Below are 21,673 nucleotides of genomic sequence, written 5' to 3'. Positions count from 1 at the left end.
GATTCGTTGCTGGGAAGAGAGTGGATCACACATTTTGTTGATGAAATTGACTTCAAAGCGGTATTTGGGTCTACGGATGGTGTCAATTCAATTAAAACGACAAATAAAGAATTAAGTGGAAAAGAGAATGACGCTTTACGGCATGTACTAGGTCAATACGAGGATGTCTTCGGTGATGTTGCAGGAAAGTTAGATATGCCACCTGTTAAAGCACACTTTCTACCTGGAGCCAAGCCAGTATTCACACGTGCCCGTGAAGTACCAATAGCCTTGAGAGATAAATATGCGGCAGAAATAGACAAGAAATTGGAAGCGGGACTTTACAAGAGAGTCGAATTTTCCGAATGGGCGTCGACAACCCATGTAGTAGTTAAAAAGAACGCCAAGATAAGAATCACAGGCAACTATAAACCTACGGTAAACCCAAGAATTATCATAGATGAACATCCAATTCCGAAACCGGAATTCCTATTTAATAAGATGAAAGGGGCCAAATTGTTTTGTCTGTTGGACATTACTGATGCGTACTCGCACATACAAATTGATGACGAACTGGCCCATGCATTAACACTGAACACTCCCACCCACGGGTTAATTCGGCCAATGAGAGCAGTATACGGAGCTGCAAATATCCCTGCAGTTTGGCAACGAGCTATGGAAGCTGTTCTTCACGGCGTTCCCAATGTGTGCAATTTCTTCGACGATATACTCGTATATGCAGAAACGTTTGAAAAACTTATGATTGCGCTCAAAGCGACATTGGAGCGTCTGCGGCAGAAGGGGCTACGTCTTAATCGGTCGAAGTGTGTATTTGCAGCGTCATCAGTCGAATTTCTGGGTCATCGAATTGACGGAGAAGGTATACACAAGTCGGACATGCACATTCAAGCTATTAGGGATGCGCCAAAACCCAAAACATATGATGAGCTGCAACTTTTCCTGGGGAAGGCCACATATTACGGGTCGTTTATTCCAAATTTGTCGTCTAGAGCTAGACCATTAAGAGAAGTGCTCTCTAAGAAACCATTTCATTGGACTGCCGAAGCTGAAATGGCATATAAGGATTTGAAGAGTACCTTGATTTCAGACCAAGTGCTGATACCATATGATCCTCAGTTGCCTCTGGTACTGGCAACCGATGCAAGTAAGACAGGCCTCGGCGCGGTGCTGTCGCATATAATGGAGGATGGAAAAGAGAGGCCGATAGCATATGCTAGTCGGACATTGTCGGCCACTGAACAGAAATACCCGCAGATTGATAAGGAGGCTTTGGCCATTGTGTGGGCGACACAGAAATTTTTCCTGTATTTGTATGCAAGACATTTCACGTTGATAACAGACCATAAACCATTGACCCAGATCTTGCACCCTGAAAAGAGTCTCCCTACGTTATGTATTAGCCGAATGGCGAATTATGCGGACTACTTGTCGAATTTTGATTTTGAGGTCATTTTCAGAGATACTAAGGCGAATGTTAACGCAGATTTCTGTTCAAGGGCAATTGATACAAATATGATTGGCAAAATCGAAGATGAATATGACGATTTTGATGGTTTTGTTATAGGACAAATAGAGCAACTACCGACAACAGCAGAGCGAATTGCAGCGGAAACGCGGAAAGATGACGAGTTGGGTAAGATTGTGAGACTCTTAGAAGCGGGGAAATGTCTAAAATCGCACGGTTACAAATCACCACTTGTAAATTACAAACTGTCCGGTAACTGCTTAGTATTTGAACATCGTGTTGTAATTCCGCAGAAACTCAGACACAAGGTACTTAAGGACCTTCATGCTGCTCACCTGGGCATGGTGAAAATGAAAGGTGTTGCCAGATCTTTTGTATACTGGCCAGGGCTAGACAAGGATATAGAAGATGTGGCGAAGGCTTGTGAGGAATGTGGACAGTTCGCAAACGAACCAGCGAAATTTGGAGGACACCATTGGCAATACCCAAATGGGCCATGGGAGCGTATCCACATTGATTACGCCGGTCCCTTTGTGGGAAGAATGTTGCTGGTTGTTACTGATGCTTACAGTAAATGGATTGAAGTTAAGATTACATCATCAACTTCGTCAGCAGTTACGATTAATGCCTTGGATGAGCTTTTTGCGAGTTATGGAATTCCGATAACAGTTGTATCAGACAATGGTACGGGATTTGCATCTGAAGAATTCAAAGATTATCTGACAAAAATTGGAGTCAAATACCACAAATTCTCTGCCCCCTATCACCCGGCTACGAACGGGCAAGCCGAAAGATCAGTGCAAACCATTAAAGCGGCCATGAAAACATTGGGTGCGAACAAGGAAAACCTACAACTGCGGTTAAATCAGTATTTAAGACATTACAGAATTGCCCCTCATGCGACCACTGGCAAATCTCCCGATTCATTATTTCTTGGAAGAAAACTGAGGACACGACTCGATCTGTTGAAACCCGATGAACTACAATTTAGCATGTCTGAAAAGCAGTATATCAAGTTCACCCCGTCATATCGCGTATTTGAGCCAATGCAAGATGTATACTTTCTATCAAACAACAAGAGGTTGGATAAATGGCTTAAAGGTATAATAATACGGCGAACAGGCGACTTGCATTATGAAATTTTGCATGAAGGGAAGGAAGTCAGACGACATGTTGACCAGATCAGAAACAGAGTCCAGGATAATGCAAACGGAAACCGAGCACCTGCCGAGTCAAGGAATGTCATCCGATGCCCAACATCTCCTCGGTTAGGTTCAACGCCACAACGGTCAAGTTCTAATTCGGATGGCGGGAACATCGCGGTAAATTATGGTCCTCTAGCAGAGAGTGAATCGGAAGAGCCGAACAACAATGACGGATTCCCTACACCGCAGTCCGATTTTCATGGATTCGCATCTGTTGACATGGAACCTACTTCGAATACGTCTGAAGGAGAACCTGTTGCTTTACCACGGAGATCGTTAAGGCCAAGACGACAAAGAATCCTATTCTCTCCATAATAAACATACACAAGGGGGAGGAAATGTTATGTATTGTCTTATAAATGTATCTAATAGTATTATTATGGCAACTCTATACTTTGTTTTGTGTTTTTGACATTCATAATATATGGCAACCATATATGTACAATCTTTTCTACTTTTGAATTAAACTGCCTTTTTAGTCTTAAGTTAACTTCTTGAAAATAAACATTAAACAACTGAATTGAAGTAAAAGCAGTCTCATTCCTTGGATTTAACAACGGTAAACTATTTTAAACTTTCTAATGTATGTACCAGAGTATGTTTTTGATAAAGAAGACCTTCTTTTCAGAATGTAAATTCGGGTTCTTAGAGTCATTGCCTGTTGTAATAGCTCTCTTAGATTTTCCATCACTACACTTTTTTCAGATGTAATTCGAAACATTTTAGTTGTAATTCGTAACGTTTCATTTGTAATTCGAATTATTGCATTTGTAATTCGAATTAATTCATTTGTAATTCGAATTATTCCATTTGTAATTCGAATTATTCCATTTGTAATTCAAATTATTTTATTTGAAATTCGAAACAAACAAATTTCAAAAAAAATTTTGTATTGATTTTATACCTGGTTTTTTTCGAATTACAACTAAAATGATTGGAAATGTCCTTCGGGGATTTATCTGCTCTCCTGGGATAATCCCTCTCAATTATTTGAGGAATTCCCTACTTTGTGTCTCTAAACTATCCTCAATAGTCTTTACGGGACTTGTCTATGTCGTCCTCGCCTATAATTTCCATCCTGTTTGTACCAATCTTGACACTATGGATTGCCCCTACCTCAACAATTCTATCGCTAACATGAAATCTTTGATAATCCGTACATAGATCTCATTAAAAGTCATTGTTAAGAATGTCCTCCTTGAAATTTCATGAGCCCTTTAAGCCATATTTACAATAGAGCTTCTTGTCGCCTTAACCTCCATCATGGGGAGTAAATGCAATGGAATCGACAACGACATTGTTTAATAATTCCAGTGCAATGTAATAGCACGGTTACATTAGAGTTTTTTGCCGGGTTAACCCACTTCATGAGGATTTATTTGACATTTACACTATGGAATTGACATTTGAAACCCAGTGGGTTTATGAAATCCTGTTAAGTGTAACCGGGGTATTATAGTATGTTTATATATAACCGGATTTAACAACCCCACTGGGTTTCAAATGTTAATTCCTTTACGTATACGTCAAATAAATCCTCATTATATATTTTGAAAACAGAAACTGAGTTATTTACGTCATTTTGTACGGCATTCTTTTTTTATGTTAAGTAAACACGCTAAATACAATAACTACTTTTCATTCATACAAATCTAATCATCATACAAATTTAATCAAAAATGAAAAAAAAATAATTCTCTGCCGAAACCCGGGATTGAACCGGGGACCTTTAGATCTTCAGTCTAACGCTCTCCCAACTGAGCTATTTCGGCACATGTGTGGCTTGTGGCTAGTTTGTAATTTTGTTAATTGTTTATTTCACAAATTGGTCAGTGTAATTAGTAAACGCCTAAAAGTATGCCAACGTTTTTGTCATTGTTTACAATGAATATGCTAAAAAACGACCAAACGACGAATATGCTAAAAAACGACCAAGCACGAATTGCTTGCACGAGATGTGCGGCCGGGTACACTCGTGAAGGAAGAATGTTACGAAGGCAACACCAAATGTCCATTTTACAAGCTGCATCGTCGGCGGAAGAGCTCTTGTATGGGACCAGGAATAGATGACTCCTTGTAATTTTACCAAATATACATTTTTTATTCATGTAAACTTAAAACGCGCCTTTCTCGAAATGTCATTTTTGAAGTCGTATATTTTGGTGAGCTTATTAAATACATAAAAGCCTTGTCTTTAAGCGAGACAGTTTTTTAACACTTTTTGGCCCATTTTTGGCAAAAAAAATGTTCCATTTTTTTCGTTAAAATCGAAATTTTGACATTTACAGGTCATTATTTTTGTTAAAATAGATTTTTGAAAATCCTGTCTCGCTTAAAGACAAGATTATTAGGTTCTTAAAACGCGCACCAAAAGCGGCCCATTCGTTTTCGAGCAAGCGTTGGCACCGCAAAACGCTTTTACAAAAAAATCTAAAAATGATGGAATGTTTTTGTTCTTTCAAAGGAAGAAAAAGGGAATTTCTTAAAAGGGATTCGCTATGTTTTTATCTTTGGATTAAATTTTTGGACGTTTAACAAAAAGTATTCTTTAAAAAAGCCAAGCCTATGGCTCCTGAAAGAGTTAAAAGCAATTTTAAGCGAAATCGCGAGAGAGTGAAAACTAATATTGTTTCTTCTTTCTGTTTCTTTCTTAATACATATTATCAAAATATTTTAAATATAAACATCGTCTAAAATCATTAATAATCCAAAGGAATAAATTCAATTAATAAAAAATTGCATAAACGTTCATTTGTTGATGGTTAAAAAAACAAAGAGAAATTGACACCAACTTTAAAGTCGCCTAATTGCCATGACTGGCTTAAACAAACGTTTATTGTTCGAATAAAAGTTTTTTTTTCGTCGGCTGTAGTAAGTTTAATCACGTCATTACTTGCCTCTTCTTAATATAACTTTTCGAAGTGTTTAAAAAAAACACACACAAAATGTTTGTAAAAAAACTTAATTTATTTGTTGAAAAAAATACACACTTTTTGTAAAAAAAAAAAACTTAATATTATAAGCTAATAAATAAATTTTGCGCTTAAAAACTAAAACACCAACACCAATACTTCTTGTTTTGTTTCGCTTATCACTTCTACAGGGGGATTTTTTTGAGCTTTAAGCTCTGTTTTTTTTTTCTTAAGTTAGGTTAAGGTTGAACTTATAAAAAATACTTCTTAAATCATAGAGACCTTAAAGGCTGGTTTTTTGCTCTTAAGAGAGACTTTTGCTCTTAAGTGAGAATATTGTTTCTATAAAATAAGCTATAAATAAGTTTTTTTTTCGTATTCATTGTGGGATGGGAGATCTGAAAGAATATCAAAAATAACATTTCATGCTTTCTTTTTAACGAAATGCTTTTCAAAATTCTTTCAAAGGGTTGAGGTAGGGAGTAGGATAGGGTAGTTTAGAAATGTAGTTAAATATAAAATATAAAAAAATCAGTCTTAAAAACACATAAGTAAAGGAGAGTAGGAAGAAAGGGTTGAGCGGATTGGAGTTTTCTACACAGGGGGACACATAAAGTGATTGATTTTCACGCATAAGTTATCGGCATGCTTGAAAATTCAAAGAACATTCTTTTACATGTGCATTATGTGTCTCAGCATTAGGATTTTGAGTTTGCAGACGCTACACAAGCTCTGTCATGACCAACTATTCTATCAATACGTTATACATTTTGCCTGATGTAAATGTAGCCTTAGTTTAGTTCCAACGTTTTAGAACCAATTTAATCGCATTCGAGTGCAACTGTTATAGCTATATTACATTACGTGTATTTCATGTGTATGTTTTGAATTTTTTGTCCTCGAGTAATTCATTGTGTGTGCGAAAAATGACATTTTACATATGTGGTCTGTTCCTTTACTTTTAAAAATGGTAAAACCGGCAAAAGTAGTAAAAGTTGTAAACTGCTCCCATATGAATTGTATGGTGTCTGAAGTAAAGGAACGCTTTTCGAGTAAAAAGTGGTAAAACTTGAAGATTCTTGCACGTAAAGGAACAGAGCTAAAATTTATAATTTTTGCTATTACACCAGTATATGTTTTTTGTGTGACATAACCTATAAATGTAAACAAATCCTTTATCAAATCGATTTATTTAAGTTTCTTTTAGAAATTATTTCTTTCCGCAAATTTTGCAAATTTCTGCTTTCATCAAAACAAACAAATCAGCTGTTTTCTATTTATTGTACATGCAAAAATAGGAAGGGCTCTAAAACGAAAAAGTTACACATGGGTTCACACATCATTTTGATAGATGAAATTTTTTATATGGATCACACTATGTGTACAACATGTAGATGTAAAAAAATGCAAAACATACACATGAAATACACGTAATGTAATATAAGGTGTGTTCGTTTACTCAACAATTTGTACAAATTTGTAAAAGTTCAGTAACTTCTTGAAATCGGCTAAGGTCTTTTGCATTGTACTGTAGAGTAAACGAACAACATCCAGTAACAATTTGTACAAATTTTGAGTAAACGAACACACATATAGCTATTAAGGCCTCGGCACTAGAGTTGTATAGTTCATGAACCAACTAGTTCAATTGAACGATCCATCGAAAAGAGCGTATGAACTAGATCAGTCAATATAAGCTCTGTTCCAGAACTAAAAAGTTTTTACAATTTTTACCACTTTTACACATTTTGCGTTCCCGTACACAAAATTTATATGAAAATCGTTTACGACTTTTACAACTTTTACGACTTTTACCACTTTATAAAGTACGGGAACAAGCCATAGTTCATTATAGTTCACTGAGCTCCTACCGAAAGATCCACGAAGAACGATCAACGAACGAACGATTCACAATCTATTTCAACATGTCGTTCACAAATTCATAAAGCGACGCTGTCGTCTGTGTTATGTGATGCCCTCGTAATGTGATGTGTTTGTTTATGTTTTGGATCAAGGTAGTGGATCCGAATGATTGAACTGGATATTGAACTATGAGCTAGATTACTGAACTAGTTCAGTTATAAGAGCTGAACTATTGAACTAGATCTTTTAAATGAACTAAATTGTACAACTCTAATAGGCACAATGGCTCCGTTGAGCACAGTGGTACTACAACAACTTGAAAAAAGTGTAAGTGATGCCAAGTTTTCGTTTGAAGTTATCATGTGGTTTAGAGTTGTACAATCTAGTTCATTTGAAAGATCTAGTTCAATAGCTCAGCTCTTTAAACTGAACTAGGTCAGTAATCTAGTTCATAGTTCACTGGCCAGTTCAATCATTCGGATAAAAATCGTTCACCGGCTCTTAATCGGTCGTTTGATGAAAACGCATACATACACCAAATACAAACAAAAGACTATTATAATTTAACTACTCCATAACAAAAATATTAAATTTACATAGTTTTATTGCATTCTTAAAGAAAGATTAATTAATTTTAGAAAAAAACATCCTTCATTTAGGTGGCTGGCAAAAAATCTTATGTTGTGTGTGTAGAAATTGTCATTGCGAAAAAGCTTTGTGCGTGTGTGTTTCTGTTTATGTTTTCCCTTTTTTTCTATCCAAAAAGGCAGATTCATTAGGTAATCGATTCGACATATTGTAATATGTTATGTCCCTATGTTTTTGTAGAAATCTTCATTTTCGGACAGCTATTCCATGTACCTTGATCCAAAACAGAAACAAACTGATCACATTACGAAGGCATCCCTTAACATAGACGACGCCGTCACTTCATGTATTTGTGAACGACATGTTGAACTAGATTGTGAATCGTTCGTTAATCGTACGGTCACCGACTGATTATAGTTCAGTGAACTATTGAACTATAATGAACTATATCGACTGATCTAGTTCATACGCTCTTTTCAATGAATCGTTCAATTGAACTAGTTCGTTCATGAACTATACAACTCTAATGTGGTTGTTGTTTTAAACGCATGACTCGACTCACAACATGAAAAAAAGTAAGTGATGGAAAGTTTTTGGACAGAAACAATCTGGCAGGCGCGTTAAAGTTGAACATAAACGGCGTTTGTATTGGAGTCTTTGGTCGGGTTTTATGAGGATTTATTTCACGTTTGCGGTATGAAATCGACATTTGAGACCCAGTGAATTTATTAAATCCGGTTAAATGCAAACGCACTAATAATTTAACTATTACGTATCAACTCGTGACATGAAATGTCACTCAATGGTGCCATTGTGCCAAGGCTTTATGTCTGATTCAGTTTTGTGACTTAAGCTGGGTACACATTGTCAGTTTTTAATGACGATTTTTTGCAATTATCGATAACTGTCCAACCGTCCAGCAACCATAAAATATTTTGTGGTTGCATGATGAATGACAAAAATGAACGGCCACACTAGCAAGCAACAACAAAGCTGTCATTCAAAACTGACAATGTGTACCCAGCTTTAAGTGGACTACACAGCATCTAACTTAAAGGTCCTCTTTCCACAAATATCCGTCACGTTTCAGTGTGACAGCTTTCACATTTGTCAACCTTAAGGAATATATTTGACAGAAAGCGATAAAAAGAAAACTTTTCATTCAAATTTGACGGCGGGTAGCCCACTTTAACCATCAACTTTAAATATGCTAAAAGCAACTTCTTGACTCCCAATCCGCTGTCCCTTTTTACACAAGAGCATACATATAACTATTACTAGGCCATATAATTATGTTAATAAATATGTATTAGGCATTAGCATTTTCTGGAATAGGCTTGATAAAAATAATAAATACTGAGGCCAAGTTTGCTTAAAACTAAATTTAACAGGGTGGAGGGCCACAATCCATGTCTATATTCTACTTTTAAAGAAATCTTTGCCAACTTTGTTTGAAAGTCTGAAATGAATCGGCAAAGAAATTTTTCCAATTTAATACTATGTTTACATTTACGAAATCCACTCAATTTCAACTGTTAATATACTCTATTTCAACTGTCAATTCCATTGTTTAAACGTCAAATGAAATCCAATGGATTTCATATGAGATTTCATTTGACGTATACGCAAAGGAATTGACAGTAGAAATCCACTCGATTTCGTAAATGTAAAAGTACTACTCGGGTAAATCATTGCCACCTTGAAGCTGAAAATTTTCGCCAATGAGAAAACAGTCAATTTTATAAAATCATATCAAAACACAATGAACTCTTCACTACTAAAGCCACACTCAAAGCGCAGATATGAAATTTCTTTTAAAAAAGGATCTTATCTCATTATTCTCTTAAATCTCAAATTAATAAGCATTGTAAGACAACTTATCACAAACATTATGCAAAAACACAATGATCAATTGCTAGAGTAGATATTCTCAATGAAAAATAATTTTTAAAGGTAATATTCGAAGGCAGACAGTGGCAATGAATATTTTTAGAAATTATTCAAAATCAGGCCAAAAATCAATGAATTATTAGCCACAGATACCAAGCTTCAAGCTAAAACTGAAGTTCACCGTATGATAAATTCCTTCCGTGGCCAAACATGAGTGTCTATGCCGCCCAAAATTTTACTGCATCATTGTAAATGTAGTTAATTTGCGTAAGTAAGTGGGTTATGAGGACGCTGACAAAACCAATCAAATGCCAAAGTAAGTCTAGCTCAAAACGGCATCTGAAGCTGTTGCTTTTCTCATTAAATTTTATCCCTGAAGATGGTTGACGATGTCAACCGAAATATTGGAATAAAAATTTGAAAACAAAAATAAACAACGTTTTTTACTGACCTTAAGCCGAAAAAACATCAAACAAAAAGTAAGGCATTTATCACAAAAATAAAATATGTCTGAACGCCGACAAATTTTTAGCACTCCAATTGCTAAAGTAAATTAGCTTCTCCAAAAATAATATTTGAAACAAACGGAAGGAATATTTTTTGAATTTTTCGAAATCTGTACCAAAACGCAATGAATTTGTAGCCAAAGTACCAAGCTTTAAGGTAAAATGAAGCTTAGTTAATGGCAAACTCACTTCGTGAGCAAAAATGTATCGTCCTTCCACATTTACTTTTCTACTAATGTATAAATGCATTTAATTTACAGTAGTAGGTGGATAATGAGGACGCAGGCAATACCATTCAATTACCAAATTATGCATAAACACAACGAAGTCTTCACAACTTCAATTGCTAAAGCAAAATATCTACTAAAAATTATCTCAAAATAATTAAAAAAAATGTTTTCAAACAAGTTTAGGAATTTTGTAAAATTAGTAGTGCGATTCAGTAACTTATTTTTTGGGTTACCGACAATTGTCGGTAAAATTTAAACGTAAAATTATGAATGAATGGTCTGTTCCAGAACCTGCAAGAAGCTACTATTTTTTACTACGATAACATTTTTTCCTTTATGTTATCGGAAAAAATAGTAGAAATTAGTAGATACTTGCAGTACTGGAACAGACCAGAAAATTTCAAATAAAAGTTGACAATACTCTTGCTATCGGTAGAACTTTACGACTGCTTTTTACCGAAAGGCATCGATAATGACCGAAATTATAAGCATTTTAATTTTACCGATAATTATCGATAACTCAAAAAATGAGTTGGAGAATCGAACTATTGGCGCCAAACACAATGATTTCCTCGCAAAGATACCACGATTCTAGCTTAAAATAAAGCATACGTTTTCGACAAACACTTTTTCTATCTAATAAATTTCGGCCCTCCGCCCTTTTTCACATAGACTACATTATAAATGCAGTTAAACTACATTAGTAGGTGGAATATGAAGACATCTGCCCACTCGTTTAGGAGCTCCATATACCACGTACTTTCTTAACGGCTACGGCTACTATAGTACATATTAATATACTCTGCCATAGGGCAGTGTATTCGGATAATACGGCATAAAGAATTTTGTACCAAATCTTGCAGATTGGGCCGATTCACTGCTGCAAAAATAAATTAAAAGAAAGACAAACGGAAATATTAATGGAAAACGTTATCATAGAGTGAAAAAGAGAGATGTCCCCAAAATCTTACCTTGAACTAAACATTGATGTACAAACTTCAGCACGATGTAGCCGACTGCTATTATTTGATAAGCTGCCACAATTGTGTATGGCCGAAGTTCTTCTGCGTGATCGTATCAATGAGCTAATCGCTACAACAACAGCTATCAGGAATATTAAACCCAAGACACAAAATGACATGGCCAATTTGGAGACAGACAGACACAAGGTGCCATCGTTTATAAGGGGACGTACATAGGGTGGATATTCTTCTGCTAAAAAAGAGAAGAAAATTTAACTTTTACTAGGCGTTTACAAACAGACAGTATTGGCAAAACAATAGCAAAGTTACAAACCATTTTCACCAATCATTCATAATTTTCTCTATACATATTTAAAAGTTTATAAAGGTATTTGTGAAAAAGGTTTGTATTTTTGCTATTGTCTTGCCGTCTGTAAACGCCGGGTTAGGAGTTTTTTGCCATGTCGCTTTCAAAGTGAATTTAGCAGGGCACCTAAAACCACTATTGACATTTCTTTATACCGAAATTATGAATGATTTTCTACGTACCACTCATATTGTGTCGCCGATCGTAACGCAAACGATCCACTTCAATTTGTGGTGCTGTCACTGCCAGGGAATTGAAGACTTCAATGCGTGCCAAATGTTTATCGGGGCTTAGTATCAGCTTTTCGTTGGTACGACAATTTACCTGGAAAGAAATTTGAAAATAAATGAAGGAAATGAATCAGGAAGCAAATGAACGGGGGAATAAGTAATACAATGTAGCTTTGGCTAATACTATGTTTACATTTACGAAATACACTAGATTTCATCTGTCAATTCCTTTGTGTATACGTCAAATGAAAACTCATCTGAAATCGATTGGATTTCATTTGACGTTTGAGCAATGGAATTGACAGTTGAAATCGAGTGGATTTCGTAAATGTAAACATAGTATAAGTTTAGTCTAGGTTTACGCCTCTAAACCTGAATAGGCAATCTTCATGGATCTTGTTGAAATTTTTAACCTGCCTAGTTTTTGTGGTCCTCATATGACAGGACGTATTGGCTTTCTCAAATTAAAGTGCATTGACGTTATAGGGTGAAGCTTGTCTCCAGACTTCTTCACATTTTTTTACAAAAATCACATCTCTTCCCAATGTTGTCCTCAGTCCATTAACTCCACAGCTTAATAAGCAATCATCTTAACTTAATTTCAAAATCCCATTCATGTAATTAACGCTTTAATGATTGCGTTCAAATCGCAAACTTGCATTTTCATTTTTCTTTTCTTTTTATTAGTTACAAAATCGCATTGGAATCCATTTCATGCCATTTTCATTTCTTTGTTATTGGTTGTTGTATAATTTTGTTTTTGGTACATCTTGCAAGCGTTTCGTATAGTTATTAGACCGCGTGATCTGTAACACGCACCAAGTTTGCCGCACCATACATACAATAGGTGTGTACGATAACTTTCCCAGCAATAATTACTCAGTCAGTTCCAGCAACCTCTCTTTCAGTGAATTTTACTCTCTCAGGCAAGAAAAATTACAGAAAACTTGCAAGAAAGTCAGCTGTTTCCGAAAATGTATGAAATTTTAAACCAAACGGAACCAAAACATAAATTTTAAAATTGCAGTTTACTTATTTAATGCTTTAAACCTATCCACAACGCTTTAGAATCTAAAAAAATGTGCAATTGTGAAATTTTCTTTGTCAAAAATGTTAACATTTCGAGTTGTTTACATTCAACAGGTGATTAAAAGTCAGCTGATCAGACTTGCAAATTTTTTTGGGACGAATTTTCCCAGCGAAAATTTGCAAGTTCTCAGTTACAAAACTCTCCAAACTCGCTCTCTTTTGCTGAACCTAACATTTCGAGTTGTTTACATTAAACAGGCGATTAAAAGTCAGCTGATCAGACTTGCAAATTTTTGGGGGACAAATTTGCAAGTTCTCAGTCACAAAACTCTCCAAACTCGCTCTCTTTAGCTGGATAATTTTGTTATCGAACAGCATTCAGTAAAAATTTGTACAAATTTTTGGGTTATCGTACAGACCTAATGTACATATGTATATACTTACATTGGGACAACGTCCTTTACACAGCTGTACACCACAGCTGACATGAAGACGTTCTCTGTCGGGAAATTTAAATGCAGGAAATGTTGCCGTATAGGTTTTCTCTACCAAATCTTCTTCGTCGAGTTTGGACCAGCCTTCTTCGGCGGGCTTGATGGTTGTATGTAGGGCTGGCATGACCTGGAAGAATATTTAATAGAAAAAATTAATAGAAGGTGAGTGGTGAGAAATTAAAACTTTAAAAGATAAGTTGTGGGGAATTCGATGGAAAAGGGATGTTACATAGAAATTTGAAATCATAGAAAAGTAACAAAAAATAAATAATATTATATTTCTAAAGGAACAAGGACAATATAGAATTTCATATCGTTGAATTTCATCTCGAAAATTGCTACTATAACGTGTTCAATAGGTCTATCCACCATAAGTCGAGATCAGTCAAACAATATCATAACTTCTATTCAATAGAAGACCTCTTCGGATGATTTTTATTCCATAGAAGAGGCCTCTGGTTTCATAGAAGACCCATACAGAGGTGTTCTATAAAGTTGGACAATCTAGTTCTTGGAGCGGATCGATCTTTCTAGTTCTTTTTGCCAAAAGGAACTAGTTCCTTATTATAGTTCCAAATAGTTCCGAAAGCGAATGAATCTTTCTCTTTCATCGTTCTTTCTATTTCCTTCGTTCCAAATAGTTCCGAGACCGATATAGTTCAATGAATCTTTCTCTTTCGTCGTTCTTTTTATTTCCTTCGTTTCAAATAGTTCCGAGAGTGATGTAATTTAACGAACGGATCAATTGACATAAAAGTAAATAAATTGCCGCGATGTAACGAGGATGTGATTTACGTTTATTGACGGAAAGTTCGAAGTGCGTGTGCAATTAAATAAAGAAAATGAATTATCCAAATGAATGGAATTATATGCACGGCTGGAACTATATGAAATAAAGGAACTATACAAATGAAAGAGCCGGATATAGTTCCAATAGGTCCTTGTCCGGAATAGCTCCTTACAACTAGTTCGTTCTGGAACTACACAACTCTAGTGTTCTATTTTATAGAAAAATCCTTTGGGGGCCTTATATTGCACAGAAGACCCCTTTGGAAGCCTTCTATTCCATCCAGAGGCCTTCTATCCTATAGGATATCCCTTCTGAGGCCTTTTATTATAACGAAGACATCATCAGAGGCCTCATTTTGTATACTTAAATTGTATAGAAGACCCCTTCGGAGGCCCTACAAAGGTGTTCCATTTTATAGAATAAAGCTTCGGAGGCCGTATATTCCATATACGACCCTTCGTAGGTGCACTATTTTGCAAAAGACTCATTCGGAGGCTTTCTATAATATAGAAGACTCTTACAGAGGTGTTTAGGTTTGTAGAAAACCCCTTCGATGTCCTTATATTCAATAAAATACCCTTCCGGAAGCGTTATATTCTAGAGAATACCCATTCGGAGGCCTTCTATTCAATAGGATACACCTTCATATGGCTTCTATTTTACATAAGGCCCCTTTGGAGTTTTTCTATTCTAAAAAAACTCTCCGGAGTCCTTCTATTCTGTAGAGGTATTCGGAGGCATTCTATTCTAAAGAAAATCCCTTCGGAGGCTTTATAGTTTATAGAATAACCCTTCGGACGCCTTCTATTATATAGAAGACCCGTTCCGATGCCTTATATTTTAAAGAAAACCCGTTCGGAGGCCTTCTGTTTTACTAAAAACTCTACATAGGTCTTCTATTCCAATGAAGAGCCCGCCACCGAAGGGGTCTTCTATAGAACAAAAGGCCCCCGAGGGGTCTTCTATGGAATAAAAGTCCTCCGAGGGGGTCTTCTATAGAAAGGAGGGCCCCCGAAGGGGTCTTCTATCGAATAATAATGCCACCGAAGGGGTCTTTTATAGAATATAATGCCTCCGAACGGGTATTATATAGAATAGAATGCCTTCGAAGGGGTCTTCTATATAATAGAAGGCCTCCGAAGGGGTCTTCTATATAATAGAAGGCCTCCGAAGGGGTCTTCTATATAATAGAAGGCCTCCGAAGGGGTCTTCTATATAGTAGAAGGTGTCTCTTATATAATATAAGGCCTCCGAAGGTGTCTCCGTTTGAATAGAATGCCTCCGAAGGCGTCTTCTGTAGAATAAAATGCTTTCAAAGGGGTCTTCTATAGAATAGAAGGCCTCCGAGGGGGTCTTCTATAGAGTAAAAGGTTTCCGAAGGGGTTCTCTATAAGATGAGAGGGCTCCAAAGTTGTCTCTTATAAAATATAAGGCCTCCGAAGGTGTCTCCGTTTGAATAGAATGCCTCCGAAGGTGTCTTCTGTAGTATAGAATACTTTCAAAGGGTTCTTCTATAGAATATAATGCTCTTTCAAAGGGCACGGTGCTCTTGAAGCAACTTTAAATGGAAGGTGCTTACAGCTGGGAAGTTTTGGCGGATTCTGAAACTACAATGTTCATAGATGAGAAAATCAAAAAAAAAAAAAAAAAAAAAAAAAAAAATCGACGGAGCGCTTTTTAATTAAATCGCGATTCAAGTTGACATTTTTATGGCTTATTAGGTTTTTACGAGTTTGCTTGGAAACCGTAAGTCCTACCGAAATGGGACTAAAGAAAATGTTGTAGCTATGAAAATTCTCTACATGATTGACATTCATGATACTTACGTAGGTTTTACCGTTATTGGGATATAGAAGTTCAAATTGGGACGATGCACTGACTGTATCGCCTCCTTATAAAACAATGTCATGTCTGCAATTTCCCAAATTAAACTTATACATCTCGAAAATGGTACAAACCTAGAAAAAAAAATAGCGAAGCCAATCTTGTAGAGAATTTTCACAGCTAAAAGATTCTATCTAGTCCCATTTCGATAAGACTTACCGTTTTCAAGCAAATCGTTAAAACCTAACAAAAAAGCTTAAAATGTGACCTGAACATTTATATATCTCAAAAATGGTAAAACCTATGAACAAATCATAATGGTCAATCCTCTAGAGAATTTTCACAACTACAACATTTTCTTTAGCACCATTTCGATAGGACATGCGGTTTCCAAGCAAAATCGCGAAAACCTATAATAAACCTAACCTAAAATGAAAAAATAAATTTTGACCGCGATTTATTTAAAAATCCCTCCATCAATTTTTTGAACATGAACATTGTAGTTTCAAAATCCGCAAAAACTTCCCAGGAGTAAGCGGTTTTCACTAAAAGTTAGTTAAGGCGCACCATGTATGACATAGTTTTATAAGGTAGCGATACAGTCAATGCATTGTCCCAATTTGAAATTCTATATCTCAAAAATGGTAAAACCTACGAAAATATCATACAGGTCAATCTTGTAGGGAATTTTCACAGCTATAATATTTTCTCTAATCCCATATCCATAGCACTTGCGGTTTCCAAGCAAAATCGTGAAAACCTAAAAACCCCTAAAAATGTGAACTTGAATCGCGATTTAATTAAAAAGCGCTCCGGCGATTTTTTGTTTTTTGATTTTTTTTCCATCTATGAACATTGTAGTTTCAGAATCCGCAAAAACTTCCCAGCTGTAAGCACCTTCCATTTAAAGTTGCTTCAAGAGCACCGTGAGGGGTCTTCTATAGAATAGAAGGCCTTCGAAAGGTCTTCTAAAGGGTAGAATGCCTCCGAAGGGGTCTTCTGAAGAATAGAAGGCTGCGAAGGGGTCTTATATGGAACAGAATACCTCCTAAGGGGTCTTCTATAGAATAGAAGACATCGGAAGGGGTCTTCTATAGAAGAGAAGATATTTGAAGGGGTCATCTATAGAATGGGCGACATCTGAAGACCTCCGGAGGGGTCTTCTGCAGAATAGAAGGCTTTCAACGGGGTCGACTATAGAATATGAAGCCTCAGAGGGCCTCCCAAGGGGGTGTTCTATAGAAGAGAAGTCATCGTAAGGGTTCTTTTATAGCATGGGATACCTCTGAAGGCCTCGGGGGGGGGGGGGAGGAGTATTAGGCCTCCTCAGGGGTCTTCTATAGAATATAAGGTATCGGAAGGGGTCTTCTATAGAATAGAAGACATCCGAAGGGGTCTTTTAATGAATGGGAGACGTCTGAATGCCTCCGGAAGGGTCTTCTGTAGAATAGAAGATTTCCAAAAGGGTATTTTATAAAACAGAATGCATCTTCTATACAATAGAATGCATTTGAAGAGGTTTTTGATAGAATAGATGGCCTCCGAAGGGTTCTTCTATAGAATAGAAGGCCTCCGAAGGGCTCTTCTATAGAATGGGAGGCCTCCAAAAGTGTCTCCTGTAGATTATAAGGCCTCCAAAGGTGTCTCCTATAGAATATAAGGCCTCCGAAAGTGTCTTCCATAGAATATAAGGCCTCCGAAGGGGTCTTCTATAGAAAAGAAGTCTTCCGAACGGGTCTTCTATAGAATAGACCATCTACTATGCAGTAGATATACATTGGTGCCATCTACTATGCAGTAGATTCCCAATGTAGCTTGGCTTAGGTTTGAGAGTTTCCAGAGCTTTACCAACATCAACATTTTTCGATTTATAAAAATTCCTCTGCATTTGGGTATCAAACTGCATTTTTTGTGAAATAATTTTTATTTAATTTGACCTTGTCTTTTTTTCATTTTTATAACAGTTTTAATTTCGAAAACATTTACATTTACGTTTTTGACTTATACGAAAGTTCAGTTTAACTTTCGCTTTCGGTTTTATTGCATAAATTTTGTTCATACCTTTTTGTTAAATACAAAACGGACATGCACTCACTTTTTGCAAAAGTGTTGCAAAATACTTACATACAAATGTACATAAGTATGTATGCTTGCATGAACATGAAACAAAAATGTTAAATACATTTCTGTCTGGGCAGTATCTTATTTGCCAAAACAATGCAATTTTGTTAATATTTGCCGGGGTAAAATATATACCAAGCGTAAATTGAAATAGTAAACAGAGAAACAACAACAACAAATAGTGTAAACTACTTGAATCTGAAAAAAACCTCAACTGCATAGACGGAACGGAAAAGGGTAAATGAACTTTTAAAGAAGTCTTTCATCGTCGTCGCTCAAAAGTCGCTAGACGTATTACACAAAAGTGTGTAAACACACACTCCGGCTTAAATATTAGATTACATCATTGTTGGTTCGGTCGTTTGGTAGGCCGGCTTGCTTGCCACATTAGCTTTTCAGTCACCCAAAATGTGAGAGGGGTAATGTGAGCCCCCGATGCACATAGAAATAAAATAAAAAGAAATAATACCATTTTTTAATTATTTGATACACTTAATTTTTATGCTCATTCACACTCGCATACGTATGTACATACATACATATATGTATGGGTGTATGTATGTAGAGTTTGGTGTAACTTTAACCGCCTTGTAGTCTTTTTCTTCTTCTTCAAATTCATCACTCATATCTTAACAACGGCAAATGTGTAGCATATGAATGCACTATGAAGCCTTTGGAGGGGCTCTGTCTGCAATGATTCAACAACTCTGGATGTCAAGTTCAATGTTTCTTTCCTATTCTTTGAATTGGCCATGTGAAATTTGTCACAATGGGTGGCAATTTTGTACGCGCACAATGGGCTATGAAGTGGGGGGAATTTAAAATGATATTTTTAATTATATATATTTTAAATATATAATAGTCAGTAGAACCATGTATTATAGAGGTGGCGCCCAATTGCGTCATCTACTCTAAAGTTGGTGGTCAATAGGAATATCTACTATAAGTATATGCCTAATGGAGCCATCTATGGGAAATGCTCTTATGCTGTAGATAGCCAATGGGGGCATCTACTACTATGCTGCTCTATGGGGCTATCTACCATACAGTAGATGGACGAAGTATAAAGGCCTCGACACATAAGAAGCATGGAATTCTTGCTGAACTCATATCTGATAAAAGACTAAAGACCAAGTTCGACCTAATTCAAATGTGATCGTGAAATATTTTTATTAGGTCGAACTGGGTCTTTAGTCTTTTATCAGATATGACTTCAGCAAGAATGCCATGCTACTTATGTGTCGAGGCCTTAAGTCTTCTGGAGGCGTCTTCCATATAATAGAAGAGATATGGAGCCGTCACCTGTGGAATAAAAGATCTCTGGTGTGCTCTTCAATAGAAGAAAAAACCTCTGTAGGGGTCTTCTATAGAACAGAAGTCTTCAGGAGTGATTTTCCATGGAATAAAATACCATTATAGGAATCTTCCTTAGACATTATCGATATATAATACCTTAATTTTTCCACCACCAACCCATTGTGCTCTTTACGGCTCATTGGCGTTAAAACGCTTCATTTGAAGAAAGCGCGTGTTAATTGTTACCACACATACCCTGTTCCACACATTAGGGCCAACTTGTGTGCTTTTATCCACAGCAATTGTCAGCCATGTTTCTGCCTTTTGTTTTCATTCTTTTTTTATTGTATTATTTAATAATAAAGGGGACTACAAAGGGAACAACAAAGTACTTTTGGTTATGGTTGTTTAAAAAAACGTGAGTACAACATGCGTTTTGCTTTTTTTGGCCCAGACCACAGCTACCGCTTGTTTGTCATCATTTAATCAAAAAAGGTTTACCGGGGAGTTTCCCACCGCAATACTTGGGTTATTTATAGTGGAGGTTTTCTAGTTTCTGTTGTTGTTATTGTCTTGTGGGATAAATTCACAGCAATTTGTTTGGCTTTTCATTAATGTTTTTGTTGTTGTTTATTTTTTGCGAAAAGTGATAATCAAAATAAAATATTTCAAGTCAAAATTTTACTTCCGTAAGGTGAGGGTTGAAAACGAGATAAATCAAACGAAAAACGGAAGTAAAACACAAGACATATGAAGTATGAAAATCATAAAGGTTTTCCGAAAAAAAAATTAGAAATCTAATATTATGAGGGGGCGATGACACGGAATTTCATGTGTAACAGAAGACCTTCAGCGGTCTTCTATTCTATAGAAGAGCCCTACAGGGAACTTCTACTTCAAAGAAGAACCCTACAGGGGACTTTTATTCTATAGAAGACTCTCACATAGAAGAGCCCTAAGGGTGACTTCTATTCCATAGAAGACCCCTACAGGGGACTTCCATTCTATAGAACAGCCCAACGGGGGCTTCCACTCCATAGAAGGCACCTACATTGGGCTACTATTTCACAGATGGGCCCTACAGGGGACTTCCATTCTATTCCATAGAAAACCCCTATATGGGACTTCCATTCTATAGAACTGCCCTACAGGGGGCTTCTATAGGAAAGAAGTCCCCTGTGGGGGTCTTCTATAGCATAGAATTCCCCTGTAGGGGTCTTCTATAGCATAGAATTCCCCTGTAGGGGTCTTCTATAGAATAGAATTCCCCTGTAGGGGTCTTCTATAGAATAGAAGTCCCCTGTATGGGTCTTCTATAGAACAGAAGTCCCCTGTAGGGGTTTTCTATAGAATAGAAGTCCCCTGTAGGGGTTTTCTATAGAATAGAAGTCCCCTGTAGGGGTTTTCTATAGAATAGAAGTCCCCTGTAGGGGTCTTCTATAGAATAGAAGTCCCCAGTAGGGGTCTTCTATAGAATAGAAGTCCCCTGTAGGGGTCTTCTATATAATAGAAGTCCCCTGCAGGTGTCTTTTATAGAATAGAAGTCCCCTGTAGGGGTCTTCTATAGAATAGAAGTCCCCTGTAGAGGTCTTCTATAGAATAGAAGTCCCCTGTAGAGGTCTTCTATATAATAGAAGTCCCCTGTAGAGGTCTTCTATAGAATAGAAGTCCCCTGTAGAGGTCTTCTATAGAATAGAAGTCCCCTGTAGGGGTCTTCTATAGAATAGAAGTCCCCTGTAGAGGTCTTCTATAGAATAGAAGTCCACTGTAGGGGTCTTCTGTAGGATAGAAGTCCCCTGTAGAGGTCTTCTATAGAATAGAAGTCCCCTGCAGAGGTCTTCTATAGAATAGATGTCCCCTGTAGAGGTCTTCTATAGAATAGAAGTCCCCTGTAGGGGTCT

General features: G+C 36.5%; 1 protein-coding gene and 1 non-coding gene across 2 annotated transcripts in view; both read right to left on the bottom strand.

The window, feature by feature from the left end:
- Positions 1-4,369: 4,369 nt before the first annotated feature.
- Positions 4,370-4,442, bottom strand: TRNAF-GAA (transfer RNA phenylalanine (anticodon GAA)). The gene has a single exon. It is a non-coding gene; the product is annotated as a tRNA-Phe (tRNA).
- Positions 4,443-11,429: 6,987 nt separating this feature from the next.
- Positions 11,430-21,673, bottom strand: part of cyr (cypher) — a 44,022-nt gene continuing 33,778 nt past the window's right edge. Inside the window, exons 3-6 of the mRNA XM_073973002.1 lie at positions 13,692-13,868; positions 12,171-12,312; positions 11,631-11,874; positions 11,430-11,539 (exon numbers count right to left, since the gene is read on the bottom strand). Coding sequence (XP_073829103.1) covers positions 11,452-11,539; positions 11,631-11,874; positions 12,171-12,312; positions 13,692-13,868 — 651 coding nt within the window. The 3' untranslated portion in view covers positions 11,430-11,451. The remainder of the gene's footprint in view (positions 11,540-11,630; positions 11,875-12,170; positions 12,313-13,691; positions 13,869-21,673) is intronic.

Source organism: Musca autumnalis, unplaced genomic scaffold (genome assembly GCF_047663935.1).
Source record: "Musca autumnalis isolate F117 unplaced genomic scaffold, ASM4766393v1 scaffold_3, whole genome shotgun sequence".
NCBI lineage: Eukaryota > Metazoa > Arthropoda > Insecta > Diptera > Muscidae > Musca > Musca autumnalis.
The sequence above is the reverse complement of the archived record's forward strand: the minus strand, read 5'-3'. Positions and strand labels throughout refer to the sequence as shown.